The 19652-nt window shown below is 32.0% G+C and overlaps 3 protein-coding genes and 1 long non-coding RNA gene across 4 annotated transcripts; 2 read left to right on the plus strand and 2 right to left on the minus strand.

Moving 5' to 3' along the window:
• Positions 1-1206: 1206 nt before the first annotated feature.
• Positions 1207-1945, minus strand: LOC132286149 (probable 2-oxoglutarate-dependent dioxygenase SLC1). Its single transcript, XM_059788419.1, has 2 exons — positions 1625-1945; positions 1207-1547 (listed from the first exon to the last, which is right to left on the minus strand). Exons 1-2 carry the CDS (start codon positions 1838-1840, stop codon positions 1308-1310), a joined length of 456 nt encoding a protein of 151 aa, XP_059644402.1. The 5' UTR covers positions 1841-1945; the 3' UTR covers positions 1207-1307.
• A 5161-nt stretch (positions 1946-7106) lies between these two features.
• Positions 7107-10379, minus strand: LOC132295841 (2-oxoglutarate-dependent dioxygenase 19-like). The gene is made up of 3 exons (XM_059794115.1): positions 10327-10379; positions 7611-7938; positions 7107-7533 (listed from the first exon to the last, which is right to left on the minus strand). The coding sequence occupies exons 1-3, from the start codon at positions 10377-10379 to the stop codon at positions 7204-7206; spliced, it is 711 nt and encodes a 236-aa protein (XP_059650098.1). The 3' UTR covers positions 7107-7203.
• Positions 10380-16226: 5847 nt separating this feature from the next.
• Positions 16227-17070, plus strand: LOC132286160 (uncharacterized). Its single transcript, XM_059788429.1, has 2 exons — positions 16227-16748; positions 16853-17070. Exons 1-2 carry the CDS (start codon positions 16528-16530, stop codon positions 16956-16958), a joined length of 327 nt encoding a protein of 108 aa, XP_059644412.1. The 5' UTR covers positions 16227-16527; the 3' UTR covers positions 16959-17070.
• A 364-nt stretch (positions 17071-17434) lies between these two features.
• On the plus strand, positions 17435-18806 carry LOC132286165 (uncharacterized). Its single transcript, XR_009472694.1, has 3 exons — positions 17435-17518; positions 17729-17931; positions 18484-18806. It is a non-coding gene; the product is annotated as an uncharacterized LOC132286165 (long non-coding RNA).
• Positions 18807-19652: the final 846 nt, after the last annotated feature.

The following is a 19652-nucleotide window of genomic DNA, read 5'->3' on the forward strand; positions in this document are numbered from 1 at the left end:
ATATCTTGGAGCCAAGTCTGACATTTTTGTGATACAAAATGTTACATAATTAGGGACGTCAACAAATTGATGTGACTAGACTAATGCTTTTTGAACCACATATAATCTCATCCCAAATTTTTGAACCACATACGATCTCATCCCAAATGTAACTAGCTAGTTAAAAAAGTCCCAAAAAGTATAGTTATTAATTTGTCAGGCCTCTATTTTTATAAGGAGTTAGTATATACATAATCCTTTTTAACTCAAAACCAATATGAGATTAAAAACATCGTTTAACATATTTAAGCAAAATTGAGGTGGGACTAAAAATCACATCAATTAAAAACATGTTTAGTTAGCATACTTGCACAAGTATTGTGATTTGTGTGTCTTGAGATAGTTTTAGTTTTTCAAAATCAATTGAGTTTTTAGATGATGTTGTCTTTAAGCATTAGCCTTGAGAAATAACAATCTTGGATTGATGCAGTGAAACCCAGTAACCTGCCCCTGAAAATTGATAAGCTTATGTTTGCGAGCACAGAATTAATAATGTGAATTTGGAACTGAAAAAAATTTGATTAAAACTTTGAATATAATTAAAATTTCTCCAATTCCAAATTCAAAGCACTGATTAGATGCTCTAAATGCAACATAAAAATATATTACAAGTAGTGTGTGCGGGATTCAAATTGTAAAAACTAATGTTAATTGAGTTTTGAAAGGTAAATTTCAAGTTATATATATATATATATATGAACCAACAATATACACGAGAAGAGTTACCCCAATGCTAACCAAATACATTACAAGCCCAAGGATTAGCTTGACCCAGAAGCCCAATCTACAACATGCCCACCCAAGAATAAAAACTAGACCGTTGGAGACTACATTGCTACAACCATCTAAGCCAAGTTTTGTGTTTTTTTTTTTAAAGGTTAGGCAATCAGGCCAGAAGAAAATGGGCTGATCAGTAACAGCAGTTGAGTGAAGCCCATGAGAAAATATTTTATAGAAGAAGAGCCTAAGCTCGAAGAAAAGACTATCCAGGGCCCAACCTTTCAAACCAAGTGGCCGTTGGAGAGGACCCAACTCGGATAACAGAGCATGGATCATCCATCATAGTGAAGGTCATGAAAATGAATTTAAGTTAAACAAATAAATAAATAAATAAATAATCAGCTCGCATAGTGAAGGTCATGAAAATGGAAAATTACATTTATTCCTTCTACATTTTTCTTTTTATGAGAGTAAATGCAACTTTATTGAAAATATGTGTACACAGATATGCATGCAATGCAAGTGGCTTAATTGCTTAATTACACAATTTAAACACTTTCCAAGCCGTACTTGGCATCAAGCTGGTTGTTTTGCTTCATCTCTAGATAATCTTTATACTTCATCGGAATACATGCAGCTGGATGAGTTTCACTGTTCACTAATTCCATTGTCGGACCCAAAATTGCATCGAGCAACGGTCCATGGCCCATGGCGAGGGAGATTCGAGTAGCTTTGTTGTTCACAACTGCTCTATGCAGAACACTTTTATACTTACCATTGCTCAATATCTGTATCGAAAACATTTAAGCTATTAGAGTGGATGTAATTTTAATACTAACATTTTAAAAAATAAAGGATGTTGCACCTCAAGGTGATTCGCGGTGTTAACGAGAAAGGAGTTGGGAAGGGGATTGACATTGACCCACTTGCCATTATGCTGGACTTTTAGGCCTCCGATTTCGTTCTGTATGAGGAGGGTTAAGACACCATGATCGGAGTAAGTAGGGATGCCCATGGCATGTTCAGGTTGTGGACAAGGCGGGTACAGATTCGCCACGAAAATCTGTTTGCCTAACTCCATATCCAAGGCTTTGTGTATGTAGCTTTCTTCTAGACCTAAGCTCTCTGATATCCCTTTAACTAATTCAAATGCCACTTTTCGGGTTCTTTTGTAGAGTACTCCAAGGAAAGCTCACTGCATTAAAATAATAAACTTAATTAGTAGAAGTCAATATATATATACAAACCCCTATGTAAAGGGCTACCTAGGCTCTCGAAATTACAGGATCTGAAAATGATAAATGCTCTTCTATTGATAACCCTTTAAAAAGAGAGCAGCTGTAGCCGGAAAAGATTGGAGACATAACTTGCACATACAATATGTTGTTTAAAAATTCAGATTCAAATTTTTATTGTTACACCATGTAATTATTAATGCACGTATATATATATATATATACAAAAGTCCTATAGTACCTTATATATACGTATATATATAGGTACTGTAGGTGTGTGTAAGAGTAGAATCCAAATTCCCACTTATTATGTGTCTTACAATGTTGATGTTTGAAGGTATAGTTGATAATCATTTAAAACTAATTAAGGCGGTATTTGTCAATTCTTCTAAATAATCTGTTTTGTTTATAGAATATTAATCAACCCTCAAAATAAATCAAACGTGATGAAAACTAATTAAAAAATAATTAAAAGATTTTTAACAAAGAAGAACAATGTATGATTATATATATATGTTTTAATTCACGAGTATATTTGCTTGACTATATTGGTTTTGTTCAAATTAGATTTATACATATGTGTTTAATTACAAAGCCTTAAATATGATGGTTGGTAGAGAGGGGTTAGTGGTAGAAGGTTGAGAGGGGAGGGGTGAAGGCCATGGTTAGAGGGTGGGGTGTAAGAGGTGAATATGGTCATGGTTAAAGGATGGGGTGTAAGAGGTGGAAAAAATTAGAATGATAGAGATATGAAAGCAGAGAGGGGAGAAAGAGAATAAATATAATAATAATAATTTTTTTATTTTTTAAAAGATTACAATAAAGGTGAAACAGTTATAATTTTGAGACACATAACAAGATGAAATGACTTCTTCGAGGGGTACCAAGTGAATAATACTATAAATGGGGATTGAATTTTTGTGCAACTGTGAGAAGTATTGTCCAAAACTATTGTCATTTTGAGATATGAAAAAGAATCTCACAAATGGAGTGAGTACTGTGGTGACAAGTGGAGTGTTTAGTGTTTGGAAAGTTGGAGCAATTGAGATTGAATGTAAAATATTTTATAAAAAATTAAAATTCAAACATTTAGATTAAATGAAGCGGTCTAAAATTATCTAACAATTTGTCACCACCTATCTTTTCACTTTCTCGCCGTTTTGTAATCTTGTGCTAGGAGAATGACATTCGATACGATGAAAGATGGAAAGAAATAGCTCAACCACGTGAAGAGAAAAGATTGTGGATGGAATTAATGTACGGACACAAACAAGGACAAATGAATTTTTGATTTGACTTAATTGTATTGCTCTTAATTATCAAGAAAATTTAAATTGATAGGCTGATTAAATGTGAGCAGTGATACGCATCATCAATAAATTTTATAATTTGAATATTGAATTTTGTAGGTCAAATTATTTGGTAACAAGAATGATTTTAGCCCCTTTTTATTTATTTATTTATTTTTTTTAATGATATGTGAATGCCTCTTATGGGCCAAATTCTCATCTTTTTTCATAGTCCAAAATCGAATGTATTCTAAAAAGTAAAATTTTAAAACTGATTAAAAAAATGGACAAAGAATGATTCAATACATTTTTTTTTTTTTCATCATAATATTATCAGTATTATTTTTTTCATAACACTGTTTAATTTAGTGATTTTTTTTTAATCAAATTTGAAGCATAGGGAATGAAACTAGTTTTTTTTTTCATTAATATCAGAAAAACAATTAGCCTAAATAAAAAGAAGGAAATAAATAAAAAAGAAGAAGTGGCAAACAGAGATGGTGCCACGTTTTTGGTGATAAACATTATGAAAGTTCTTTGATGATGTTTATCATTTTCCTTCAATGTGTCGTATGGCAGTGTATTTAAATTTGCAACTTATTTACAAAAATAATAGTCATTAAGATGGTATATTTCATCTTTACTCATTGCATATATCTCAATAATTCTGAGTTAGTGTCTCAGATGAATCTTGAAGTATACTCTTATGTGTATTTAAATTTCCAACTTATTCACAAAAATAATAAGGTAGTAATATTTCATCTTCACTCATTTAGATGTTTCGATTATCCAGTAAATTAGTGTCTCACGTAATTCTTGGAGTATCAGGTTTTGACTCTATACATATACTATTTTAATAATACTCATTAAGATGGTATATTTCATCTTAATAATACTTATTAAGATGGTATATTTCATCTTTACTCATTGCATATATCTCAATAATTCTGAGTTAATGTCTTAAATGAATCTTGAAGTATACTCTTATGTGTATTTAAATTTCCAACTTATTCACAAAAACAATAAGGTAGTAATATTTCATCTTCACTCATTTAGATGTCTCGATTATCAAGTGAATTAATGTCTCACATAATTCTTGGAGTATTAGGTTTCGACTCTATACATCTACTATTTTAACTTCTAATACATCTTGCCTTAAAAAAAATAAAATAAAATCTTTACTTATTCTTCAAACCGTGTACTCTAATATGGAGTATCAGGTTAATAAATGGGTTAGAATATAATCATCCATATATATAAATAATTAGGAAGAAAAATGATTCTTGTACCGAATATTTACAGTGAATTGTTAAACTTACTTTTTTAATTGACCAATTATATAATAAATAAAGAAATAAAATTTTTATTTATTTTTAATTAATATAAATAAATAATTAAAAATTATTTATTTAGACAATTCATTGTTCATGTGTTCGATAAATATTCTTCAAACCGTGTACTCTTATGTTGTTTAAAAATTCAGATTCAAATTTTTATTGTTACACCATGTAATTATTAATACACGTATATTTATATATATACAAAAGTGCCTATAGTACCTATATATATATATAGAATATTAATCAGCCCTCAAAATAAATCAAACGTGATGAAACCTAATTGAAAAAAAATTAAAAGATTTTTAACAAAGAAAAACAATATATGATTTTATATATATGTTGTGATTCATGAGTATATTTACTTGACTATATTGATTTTGTTTAAATTAGATTTATACATATGTGTTTAAGTACACAGCCTTACCATGATATATACGGTTATAAATATGATGGTTGGTAGAAAGGGAATAGTGGTAGAAGGTTGAAAGGGGCGGGGTGAAGGCCATGGTTAGAGGGTGGAGTGTAAGAGGTGAAGATGGTTATGGTTAGAGGATGGGATGTAAAAGGTGAAAAAAATAGAATGATAGAGATATGAAAGAAGAGAGAGGAGAAAGAGAATAAATATAATAATAATAATTTTTTTTTATTTATTTTTTAAAAGGTTATAATAAAGGTGAAACAGCTATAATTTTGAGACACATAACAAGATGAAATGATTTCTTCGATGCAAGGGGGACCAAGTGAATAATACTATAAATGAGGATTGGATTTTTGTGCAACTCTGAGAAGTATTGTCCAAAACTACTGTCATTATTAGATATGAAAAAGAATCTCACAAATGGAGTGAGTACTGTGGTGACAAGTGGAGTGTGTAGTATTTGGAAAGTTGGAGCCATTGGCACTCGATTGTTTGAATGTAAAATATTTTATAATAAATTAAAATTAAAACATTTAAATTAAATGAAGTGGCCCAAAATTATCTAACAATTTGTCACCACCTACCACTTCACTTTCTCATCTTTTTGTAATTTTGTGCTAGGAGAATGACATTCGGTACGATGAAAGATGGAAAGAAATAGCTCAACCATATGAAGAGAAAAGATTGTGGATGGAATTAATGTACGGACACCGACAAGGACAAATTAATTTTTGATTTGACTTAATTGTATTGCTCCTAATTATCATGAAAATTTAAATTGATAGGCCGATAAAATGTGAGCGGTGATACGCATCATCAATAAATTTTATAATTTGAATATTGAATTTTGTAGGTCAAATTATTTGGTAACAAGAATAATATTTTTGTGATACAAAATGTTACATAATTAGGGACGTCAACAAATTGACGTGACTAGACTAATGCTTTTTGAACCACATATAATCTCATCCCAAATTTTTGAACCACATATAATCTCATCCCAAATGAAACTAGCTAGTTAAAAAGGTCGAAAAAGGTATAATTATTAATTTGTTAGGCCTCTATTTTTACGTGGAGTTAGTATACACATAATTCTTTTTAACTCAAAACCGATATGGGATTAAAAACATCGCTTAACATATTTAAGCAAAATTGAGGTGGGACTAGAAATCACATCAATTAAAAACATGTTTAGTTAGCATACTTGCACAAGTATTGTGATTTGTGTCTTGAGATGGTTTTAGTTTTTCAAAATCAATTGAGTTTTTAGATGATGTCTTTAAGCATTAGCCTTGAGAATTAACAATCTTGGATTGATACAGTGAAACCCAGTAACCCGCCCCTGAAAATTGATAAGCTTATGTTTGCGAGCACCGAATTAATGATGTGAATTTGGAATTGAAAAAAATTTAATTAAAACTTTGAATATAATTAAAATTTCTCCAATTCCAAATTCAAAGCACTGATTGGATGCTCTAAATGCAACATAAAAAATATATTACAAGTAGTGTGTGCGGGATTCAAATTGTAAAAACTAATGTTGATTGAGTTTTGAAAGGTAAATTGGTTCATATATATATATATATATATGAACCAACAATATACAAGAGAAGAGTTACCCCAATGCTAACCAAATACATTACAAGCCCAAGGATTAGCTTGACCCAGAAGCCCAATCTACAACATGCCCACCCAAGAATAAAAAATAGACCGTTGGAGGCTACATTGCTACAACCATCTAAGCCAAGTTTTGTGTTTTTTTTTTTTAAAGGTAAGGCAATCAGGCTAGAAGAAAATGGGCTAATCACTAAAAGCAGTTGAGTGAAGCCCATGAGAAAATATTTTACAGAAGAAGAGCCTAAGCTCGAAGAAAAGACTATCCAGGGCCCAGCCTTTCAAACCAAGTGGCCGTTGGAGATGACCCAGCTCGGATAACAGAGCATGGATCATCCATCATAGTGAAGGTCATGAAAATGAAAATTAAGTTAAACAAATAAATAAATAAATAAAAAACCAGCTCGCATAATGAAGCTCATGAAAATGGAAAATTACATTTATTCCTTCTACATTTTTTTTTTATGAGAGTACATGCAGCTTTATTGAAAATATGTGTACACAGATATGCATGCAATGCAAGTGGTTTAATTGCTTAATTACACAATTTAAACACTTTCCAAGCCGTACTTGGCATCAAGCTGGTTGTTTTGCTTCATCTCTAGATAGTCTTTATACTTTATCGGAATGCATGCATCTAGACGATTTTCACTGTCCATTATTTCCATTGCCGGACCCACCTGCTCCATCTCTAAATAGTCTTTATACTTCATCGGAATACATGCAGCTGGATGAGTTTCACTGTTCACTAATTCCATTGTTGGACCCACAACTGTATCGAGCGACGGTCCATGGCCCATGGCGAGGGAGATTCGGGTAGCTTTGTTGTTTACAACTGCTCTATGCAGAACACTCTTGTACTTACCATTGCTCAATATCTGTATCGAAAACATTTAAACTATTAGAGAAGATGTAATTTTAATACTAACATTTTAAAAAATAAACAATGTTGCACCTCAAGGTGATGCGCAGTGTTAACGAGAAAGGAGTTGGGAAGGGGATTGACATTGACCCACTTGCCATTATGCTGGACTTGTAGGCCTTCGATTTCGTTCTGTATGAGGAGGGTTAAGACGCCATGATCGGAGTAAGGAGGGATGCCCATGGCATGTTTAGGCTGTGGACAAGGCGGGTACAGATTCGCCACAAAAATCTGTAAGCCTGAGTCCATATCTAAGGCTTTGTGTATGTAGCTTTCTTCTAGACCTAAGCTCTCCGATATCCCTATAACTAATTCAACCGCCACTTTTCGGGTTCTCTTAGAGTACTCCAAGGAAAGCTCACTGCATTAAAATAATAAACTTAATTAGTAGTAGTCAATATACCTCTATGTAAAAGGCTACCTAGGCTCTCGAAATTATAGGAGGATCTGAAAATGATAAATACTCTTCTATTGATAACCCTTTCAAAAGAGAGTAGCTTTAGCCGGAAAAGATAGGAGACATAATTTGCACGTACAATATGTTGTTTAAAAATTCAGATTCAAATTTTTATTGTTACACCATGTAATTATTAATACACGTATATTTATATATATACAAAAGTCCCAAAGTACCTTATATATATATATATGTACTATTGGTGTGTGTAAGAGTAGAATCCAGATTCCCAGTTATCATGAGTCTTAAAACGTCGATGTTTGAAGGTATAGTTGACAATCATTAAAAATTAATTAAGGCGGTATTTGTCAATTCTTTTAAATAGTCTGTTTCGTTTATTGAATATTAATCAGCCCTCAAAATAAATCAAACGTGATGAAAACTAATTGAAAAAAAAAATTAAAAAATTTTTAATAGAGAAGAACAATGTATGATTTTATATATATGTTTTGATTCACGAATATATTTGCTTGAATATATTGGTTTTATTCAAATTAGATTAATTTATACATGTGTTTCAGTACACAACCTTACCAAGATATATACATCTATAAATATGGTGGTTGGTAGAGAGGGGATAGTGGTAGAAGGTTGAGAGGGGAGGGGTGAAGGCCATGGTTAGAGGGTGGAGTGTAGGAAGTGAAGATGGTCATGGTTAGAGAATGGGGATAGAATGATAAAGATATGAAAGAAGAGGGAGGAGAAAGAGAATAAATATAATAATAATAATTTTTTAATTTTTTAAAAGATTATAATAAACGTGAAACAACTATAATTTTGAGACACATAACAAGATGAAATGACTTCTTCGATAGAGGGGGACCCAAGTGACTAACACTATAAATGAGGATTGGATTTTTGTGCTACTCCAATAAGTATTGTCCAAAACTACCGTCATTATTAGATATGAAAAGAATCTCACAAGTGGAGTGAGTAATGTGGTGACAAGTGAAAGTGTAGTATTTGAAAAGTTGGATGCATTGAGGCTCTGTTTGTTGGGATGTAAGATATTTTTTGAAAATTATTTTTTTATTTTTTGATCTTTGATTGCCGTAAAATATTTATGAAGAAAAAAATATTAAAATTTAGTAAAAATAGTTTATTCATCAATTTTTGACAAATTATTTTACATGTTTTGCCCGTTTGACTCAATCTCAATAGTAGATCTTTGTCAAGTACCGAAAAAATAAAAATAAAAAAGTATTTTATCTAGGAAAAAAAAAAAAAATTACCCTAAAAAAATATTTTAAGGAGAAACAAACGGAGGAGTCCGAGTCCGAGTCCGAGTGATCGTTATTCATTCAGCAAGATGATTTGGGAAGACAACACCATGAAAGCACCAAGGAGTTTAAAAGTCAACTTTGATTTGTTTTGAGACCTTATTTAATTTTCTCTTAACCAATAAATGAAGAAAGTTTATGTTAATGTAATAATGATATACTATATTGCACCTTAATTATAGCTGCTGTAGTCAAGCCTATAATTTAATATATATGTATCAGTTCTATATCTCAGTTTATAATACTCGGATATTTACTATGTGACTATGCGTATCCCCACAATGGCCAATTATGCTTCTTCTTTTTTTCAATAATAATAATAATTCAATTTTCGTATATGAAAACAAGAAAAGAGTAAATCTGGGATATTGTTTGACTTTCTCAAACCTGATCAAATCAGATGATGATTAAGTCTAATCAAAATTAAAATTCAAACATCTAGATTAAATTAAGTGGTCCAAAATTATGTAACAATTTGTCACCACCTACCACCTTACTTTGTCGTCTTTTTGTAATTTTTTACTAGGAGAATAACATTCGGTACCGGAAAAGATGAAAAGAAATAACTCAACCACATGAAGAGAAAAAATTGTGGATGGAATTAATATAAATTGATAAGGTACACAGACACCGACAACGACAAATAAATTTTTGATTTGACTTAATTGTATTATTCCTAGTTATCATGAAAATTTAAATTGATAGGCTGATTAAATGTGAGCAGTGATGCCATCATCAAAAAATTTTATAATTTGAATATTGAATTTTGTAGGTCAAATAATTTGGTAACAAGAATGAATTTAGCCTCTTTTGTTTTTTTAATGATATGTGAATGCCTCTTATAGGCCAAATTTACTTATTTTTAATTAATATAAATAATTAATTAAAAAATAATTAATTAGATAATTTATTATGTATGTGTTCAAGTATCAATATTCCATCAGGTTTTGTACCGAAACCCATGGGTTTGTTGACAGAGTGAAAATGTGGATGCACAAAAAGCTTGAGGTACACCACAGATCCCAATGAACCTGTTGGTTCAGAGCCTGGAGATTCAATCCCCATCATTGATTTTTCCTTACTCACCTCTAGTGATCCTGATCAACGATCCAAAATAGTCCAAGACTTGGGCAAAGCCTGTGAGTGGGGCTTCTACATGGTACTATATATATATATATATTTTCACGAACAATCCAATCACACAATTTCAAAATTTTTTGTTATATTATGTGGTTGTGAATTGAGTAAGATTGATCTGATGGGTTGTCAGGTGATCAATCATGGTGTGGGGGAGAGGCTGATGAAAGGGATGATGGACGCGTGTAGCGAGTTCTTCAATCTAACGGAGGAGGAGAAGCGGGAGTGGGCCTGTAGGCGTAATTTGCTGGAATGGACATACTTGATTCTGGTATCTTGGATGCATGGAGAGGAATGTTGGGACAACGTTGGGGAACCAGTGAAGCTGTACAGGCCATTTTAGAGAGAGAGAGAGAGACGTACTGCGTGCGTGCGTGTGTGTGTGTGTGAGAGAGAGAGAGGGTTATGATTCATGGCATTGTTGGATGAACCTATATACAGAGAGGTAGTCACACATCATTGCATGGACAATACAAACAACTGATGTGACATAACAGTAAACAAGAAGTAAGTGGCTGAAATTTTCGATAGTATTGAATGAATTTAGCCACACCACATCACAATAAATTCGCACCAACAAAAAATTTTTTATTCATGAATTTTCATTCAGGGTGCAGTCAAAATTGTAAAGTAAGGGTTAAAAATAAAAAATTTAAAGAAGAACATAATAATTCTTATCATAAAATTAGATATATTACGTATATAAAATCAAATTTTTTAACAGATAAAAATTAAAAATCACTTGTAAATAGAGTTTTTCGATCCATGACATTATTGGATTAACTTGACTATATAAAGAGAGGTAACGACCACATCACATCCACCGTGAAAAAGCGTCTTAACAAATAAGAACAATATTTCTATTAATTGAATGGACAGTACAAACCATTGATATGACATAATAATAAACAACACATAAGTAAGTCAAATTTCCAAGAGTATTGAATGATCAAATTTAGCCACACCAATGCACAATAAATCCCCACGGACAAATGATTTTCCAATCATGGCGTAGTCAGGATTGCAAAGTAGAGGCTAAAGATAATAAGAAAATTTGAAGTTGAACACAATAATTCTTATCATAAACATATATTACATATATTAAAAAATAGACCAAAAAACGATGATTTTCTCGTATATCAAATCAAAATTTTCAGGAGATAAAAATTAAAAATCACCTGTAAATAAAGTTTCCTGATCCATGGAATTGTTGGATGAACCTGGCTGTGTACAGAGAGCTAGCGACCACATCACGTCCATCATTGAAAGCGTCTTTTCAAATAAGAACAATAGTTTTATTAATTGAATGGACAATACAAACCAGTGATGTGACATAATAGTAAACAACACATAAGTATGTCAAATCACTGAGAATATTGAATTAATGAATTTAGCCACACTACATCACAATAAATTCCCACAAACCAATGATTTTTTAATCAGTGCCAGTCAGGATTATAAAGTAAGGGCTAAAAATAATATAATTTTTTTTGAAAATGAGCACAATAATTCTTATCATAAAGCTAAATATATTATGCATATTAAAAAATAGACCAAAAAACGATGATGTTATCGTATATCAAATCAAAATTTTTAGGAGATAAGAATTAAAAATCACCTGTAAATAGAGTTTCCTAATCCATGGTATTGTTGAATGAACCTGGCTGTATAAAGAGAAGTAGCGACCACATCACGTCCACCATTGAAAGCGTCTTTTCAAATAAGAACAATAGTTTTATTAATTGAATGGACAATACAAATCACTGATGTGACATAATAGTAAACAACACATAAGTACATCAAATCTTCGAGAATATTGATTGAATTTAGCCACACCACATCTTAATAAAAATCACTTATAAATAGAGTTTTCCGATCCATGACATTTTTGGATGAACCTGGCTATATAAAGAGAGGTAGCGACCACATCACGTCCACCATCGAAAGTGTCTTTGCAAATAAGAACAATAGTTCTATTAATTGAATGGACAAGACAAACCAGTGATGTGACAAAATAGTAAACAACACATAAGTACATCAAATCTCCAAGAGTATTGAATGAATTTAGCCACACCACTGCACAATAAATCCCCACGGACAAATGATTTTCCAATCAGGACGCAGTCAGGATTGCAAAGTAGGGGCTAAAGATAATAAGAAGGGCGCAGTTAGGATTGCAAAGTAGGGGCTAAAGATAATAAGAAAATTTGAAGATGAACACAATAATTCTTATCATAAACACATATTATGTATATTAAAAAATAGACCAAAAAACTATTATGTTCTTGTATATCAAATCAAAATTTTCAGGAGATAAAAATTAAAAAACACCTGTAAATAGTGTTTCCTAATCCATGGTATTGTTGGTTGAATCTAGCTGTATAAAGAGAGGTAGCGACCACATCATGTCCACCATTGAAAGCGTCCTTTCAAAAAGAACAATAATTCTGTTAATTGAATGGACAATATATACAAACCAGTGATGTGACATAATAGTAAACAACACATAAGTACGTCAAATCTCCTAGAATATTGCATGAATTTAGCCGCACCACTGCACAATAAATCCCCACGGACAAATAATTTTTCAATCAAGGCGCAGTTAAGATTGCAAAGTAGGGGCTAAAGATAATAAGAAAACTTGAAGATGAACACAATAATTCTTATCATAAACATATATTATGTATATTAAAAAATAGACCAACAAACGATGATGTTCTCGTATATCAAATCAATTTTTTTAGGAGCTAAAAATTAAAAATAACCTATAAATAGAATTTCCTTATCCATGACATTGTTGGATGAACATGGCTATATAAAGATAGGTAGCGACGACATCACGTCCACCATCAAAAGCGTCTTTGCAAACAAGAACAATAGTTCTATTAATTGAATGAACAATACAAACCAGTGATGTGACATAATAGTAAACAACACATAAGTACGTCAAATCTCCAAGAGTATTGAATGAATTTAGCCACACCACTGCGCAATAAATCCCCACGGACAAATGATTTTCCAATCAGGACGCACTTAGGATTGCAAAGTATGGGCTAAAAAGAATAAGAAAATTTGAAGGTGAACACAATAATTCTTATCATAAACATATGTTATGTATATTAAAAAATAAACCAAAAAATGATGAAGTTCTCTATATCAAATCAAATTTTTCAGGAGATAAAAATTAAAAATCACCTATAAATAGAGTTTCCTAATTCATGGCATTGTTGGATGAACCTAGCTATATAAAGAGTGGTAACGACCACATCACGCCCACCATCGAAAGCATCTTTGCAAATAAGAACAATAGTTCTATTAATTGAAGGGTTACAAACCACTGATGTGACATAATAGTAAACAACACATAAGTAGGTCAAATCTCTAAGAGTATTGAATGAATTTAACCACACCACTGCAGAATAAATCCCGACGGACAAATGATTTTCTAATCAGGAGGATTGCAAAGTAGGAGCTAAAGATAATAAATTTTTTTTGAAGATGAACACAATAATTCTTATCATAAACATATATTATGTATATTAAAAAATAGATCAAAAAATGATGATGTTCTCGTGTATCAAATCAAAATTAAATAGAGTTTCCTGATTCATGGCATTGTTGGATGAACCTGGCTATATAAAGAGAGGTAGCGACCACATCACGCCCACACCATCGAAAACGTCTTTGCAAATAAGAACAATAGTTTTATTAATTGAATGGACAATACAAGCCACTGATGTGACATAATAGTAAACAACATATAAGTACGTTAAATCTCGGAGAGTATTGAACGAATTTAGCCACACTACTGCACAATAAATCCCCATGAACAAATGATTTTTCAATTTGGGGACCAAAAAACGATGATGTTCTCGTATATCAAATCAAAATTTTCAGGAGATAAAAATTAAAAATCACCTGCAAATAGAGTTTCCTCATCCATGGCATTGTTGGATGAAACCTGGCTATATAAAGAGAGGCAGCCACCACATCACGCCAATAGTTTTATTAATTGAAGCAGGGACAGTACAAACCATTGATGTGACATAATAGTAAACAACACATAAGTACGTCAAATCTCCAACAGTATTGAATGAATCTAGCCACACCACTGCACAATAAATCCCCACGGACAAATGATTTTCCAATCAGGGTGTAGTCAGGATTGCAAAGTAGGGGCTAAAGATAATAAATTTTTTTTGAAGATGAACACAATAATTCTTATCATAAACATATATTATGTCTATTAAAAAATTAACCAAAAAATGATGATATTCTCGTATATCAAATCAAATATATTTGTTAAAAAAGATGATAAATTGGACCCCATGTCAAGTTTCTGCAATTTTCTTATTAGACCCCAAACAGGCTGGCCAAACTCTATGAGTGAAAATACCATCGCGTGTTGAGAGGAAGTGGCTGAAGAGTAGTAAAAATTAATTACATAACACATATGGATTGGACTGATCAGAAGACGTAGAGTAATACTATAGATTGGGCTAGATTGGGATGATAAGAAGAGAAAGAGTAATACTAAAAATTGATTACATATGGACTGGGCTGATAAGAATAGTAGTACTAATTTTAATAAAAAAATTGGACCTGGGGCTATAACCCATTAAAAGCTCCGCCTATGTTTCCAATGTTAAAATGACACGGATTTTTCTTTTTCTTTTTTTCTTTTGTGTTCCATATCGAGTAAATTACTTTGCCCTTCTTTAAATCCATATTAATTTTTTTTCGTATTCATTTAGCTAAATGCCCCTTTTTTATAACTGACTAATTACTAAAATAACCCAAATTTTAATTAAGATATAAATTTTTCACTGAATAATTATGATAATATTCACTACAAAAAAAAAGTGTACCCCTCTCTCAACAATATATTTAGTCAATATTAATAAGGAGTATTTTTTTTTAGCATGTACCAAGGGGCTTGGTGATGGTGGTAAGTAAGAGGCTTGGTTCTAATATGTTCCGGTTTCGAATTCCAACACCCCTATTATAACCCTGATTTAATTGGTGTCGTTGTTGTGGGATAGATTGCAACATTATCGGTTTGTAGCTTGGGGTGGCTCAAAAAAAAAAATTGCATGTAAAATTTTAATCAATTTTAGAAGGAATATTAATTAATAAACTAGCCAGCTTTTTTTGGAAGCCTTTGGAACAGTTTTGAAGTACTATTAAGGGATCCTGTAGTGAGTGAGAACCTGATTGATGCTGAGATTTCATATCCTATTGGGTAGCTCACCCAACCTTACCCAAGAAAATCATCCATTCCGCCCTTCGTTGATAAGGTCCTTCCCAGTCACTTGATTTCATCTCTCAGCTTATCTTGAGATCCAAACATGTTTCCTGTCTCCGAATTAATAAAGAGAAATCACCTGACCCGATGGTTTTAATGCCCATTTTTATTACAAGGCCGCAAACTGTGTGGGTTGTGAAGTCACTGAGGCCATAAAGGCTTTCTTCACAAATGGCGAGATGCTCAAGGAGATTAACAGTTCATACATTGCACTTTTATATAAATACTTGGGAGTTCCCCTTATTTCTACGGTGCTTAAGGCTTCGGATTGCAGAGAGCTTGTGGATAATATTACACGCAGGATTGGACATTGAGTTTCAAACATAAATAGATCGATATAGATAATATATAGGTACACACATGTAGTTAAGGCTTTGGAACAGATTTGAAGTACCATTAACTAGCAAGAAAAATGTGACTTGTTTAGCTTTTTGTTAGGTGGAAGGAAATCTGTAGCTTAAAGTGAACTATTAAATCCTACCCTTCATCAAAAACGTTTTACATCATATATCCCTTGGCGTGTTCGGATCTTCTTTTACATTTTCAGCATTTCCCAAACATTCCCAACACGTAAAATGCCATTAAAAGTACAGATAGAAAGCTAAGGCCAGCTTCAATATCAATTTGAATACTTGGTCTTTGATTCATGCATGATATGTATATATATATATATATATATATATATATATATGCACATACATATATTCATACAGGCATTAAGCTTGAGTCTTGAAGCTAGCTCTTGAATCCATTAAGTACTAGAAATTTACAATGGCGGTGAGAAATTTTTGGGCTTCTTATAAAATTTCAAATCTGATTACATCAGTTCATCGTTATTGGCTTTTCGCTGGCAATCCATCTCAGTCACAGCACCGTGATGTGCGTTTCTCTAACGTTGGATATAGTTGTTCTACACATCAAGGGTTGAGATTGATTTGCACCAGTGCTGGCAGTTCTAGTGGAGCACATCTAAAGCACAAGCCTGACCATATGTGAACCATCTTCTTCAAGACTTTTTATGTTCATGCCTTATTTTTATGAATTTTCTGCTGTGAAGTTTTGAATATATAAGATTTATTATTGTTCCTTAATGTAGGGTGAAGGATAAAGTGGACAAGGTTCAACCAGTACCAGTGCCACCTTCTTCTATGCCCAGATTTTATATGTGGTACTTAAAAAAATTGTTTATAAATGAATTTTGACATGAATATATATATATTTTTTTCTCCGAAAGTTCAAACAAATACACATAGATTTACAATATTGTTTTTAACGAAACTCGAACTCTCAACCTCTCCTTTGAGAATGAGAGATCAAATATACCATTTGGTTTAACTAACAAGATTCAAATTGATTTCTTGTTCTGTCTCTACATGAAATAGAAAAGAGAGTTAAGCTTGTTATTGTTAATTATTATTTAAATTAAAAGAAACATGCATGACAGAGTAATAATTATTGAAGAGTCAATATTGACAATGACTATCCCTTGAAATTGAAAATGAAGAATGTGTTTATGTTGTAATAAAACTTGGCAAGAAAGCGTTTAGGATATGTAGCTATTCCGAACGCACTCTTTGATGTTTATTGAGACATTTTCATGTTTGTTCATTCATTAAAAGATTGTATTTTTAATATATACATATTTGGGAGAAAGAGCTGAGAGGAACTGTGTTTCGCAGGGCAAAATGGATTTTTGCCTCTGTATTGACTTTTCTACTACCTTTTTGGCAGCAAAAACTGAAAACTCTGCTAAGGTTGGAAGGTATATATATTTATAACCACATAATCCATGGTCTGCTTCTGTTGCCTGAAACAAGCTGAGAATTAGTGTTATTATTATTATTATTATTATTCAGCAAATGAAAAATAAAAATAAAAATCAGTCCTTACACTCACAATCTAAAAGTAAAGGAAATTTCTTTGTTGATTTCTAATGGAATTGGACTGAAACTCGTTAATTTATACAATTTAGGGAAGGCAGAGGAAGTTGTGGAAGAGGTGGAAAATGTGGCAGAGGAGATCGAAAAGGTGGCGACTACAACTGAGAAGATATCAGCAGAGGTGGCTGATAAGATTCCGTTCAATGGCAAACTCAAGGATGCAGCATTGTGCATAGAACATGTATCTAGTGTCACAGCAAAGGATGCTCAACAAGTACTAGATCTTATTCACAAGGTACCGTGTTTTCAGTTTTCACACACATTAAATTGTTTTTTCTTTTAAAAACACTCTTGGAGTAACTTTTTGGGAATAGAATTGGAAGAGAACTAAGTAATTTCAAGAGGGCATATCATATTATCATGATCATCAATGTTTATTTGAGAATATTGTGCAGCAAGAACCAATTGCTTAATTTTAAACACTTTTAAGTTCCGTTTGTTTTTGACGTAAAATATTTTTTAAAAATATATTATTTTTTATTTTCTGGTGTTTGGTTATCCTAAAATATTTATGAAAAAAAAATAATTAAAATTTAACAAAAATAACTTATTGATCAATTTTCGACAAGTTATTTTACATGCCCCGTCCGATAAACTCGACCGCAATCTCGATGTAAACCTTTGCCAAACATTGACAAAGTAAAAATAAAAGAATATTTTAACTGAAAAAATATATTTTTTTTTAAAAAAATATTTTACGTCGAAACAAACGGGGTTAGTGTTTGTGTGTGTGTGTGTGTTTTTTTTTTTTTTTTTGACTTCTAGTTTTTATTACCTGAATTCACAGGTTGATGAATTGAAGCAGGACTTGAAAGACTTGGAGACATTTGTTGAGCCAGTTATTGATAAGCTCAAGGAAAAGGAAGGTGAAGAAAAGTAGCATACAAGGAAAAATTTGTTGACATGTTTTAAATACATGCAATACATGTACCCCACTTCCCCATAACAGGGTTGGTATTGAAAAAAGAAATAATCTCAATTTGTTTTTAATTGCTTTATGAAATAATTAAGCCGTGCAGTCTCAAGTGTTTTATACCTTGTGTGCATGCAACATAGGGTTTGTTTGGCTGACAACCAATTTATTGAAATAAAATGAGATTAATCTGTGGCTCTGTGCAGTCTTAAGCTTGTTTTTAATTTAATCAATTTGACTTCATTTTAGATATGCTGAAGGTGGTGACGGGGAAGGGGATTGAAAATTAAATTGGTATGAGGGCGGGGATGGAGGTAAAAAAACTTGACTAGGGATGGGGAATGAAATATCCGCCCAGCCCTATTGTCATCCCTGGTCCATCCCTTGGAGCCAAATCAGTGACATTTTTGCGATACAAAATGTTACATAGTCAGGGATGGCAACAAATTGATGTGACTAGACTAATGCTTTTTGAACCACATACAATCTCATCCCAAATGTAACTAGCTAGTCAAAAAGGTATAATTATTAATTTGTTAGGCCTTTATTTTTAAAGGGAGTTGGTATATACATGATCCTTTTTAACTCAAAACTGATGTGAGACAAAAAACATCGTTTAACATATTTAAGCAAATTGAGGTGGGACTAAAAATCACATCAATTAAAAACATGTTTAGTTAGCATACTTACACAAGTATTGTGATTTGAGTGTCTTGAGATAGTTTTAGTTTTTCAAAATCAATTGAGTTTTTAGATGATGTCGTCTTTAAGCATTAGCCTTGAGAATTAACAATCTTGGCTTGATACAATGAAACCCAATAACCTGCCCTTGAAAATTGATAAGCTTATGTTTGTGAGCACCGAATTAATGATGTGAATTTGGAACTGAAAAAAATTTAGTTAAAATTTTGAATAGAATTAAAATTTCCCCAATTCCAAATTCAAAGCACTGATTGAATGCTCTAGATGCAACATAAAAAATATATTACAAGTAGTGTGTGCGGGATTCAAATTGTAAAAACTAATGGTAATTGAGTTTTGAA

Source organism: Cornus florida, unplaced genomic scaffold, assembly GCF_030987335.1.
Source record: "Cornus florida cultivar Cherokee Brave unplaced genomic scaffold, ASM3098733v1 CherokeeBrave_3.0.0_Hap2_Chr02, whole genome shotgun sequence".
Lineage (NCBI taxonomy): Eukaryota > Viridiplantae > Streptophyta > Magnoliopsida > Cornales > Cornaceae > Cornus > Cornus florida.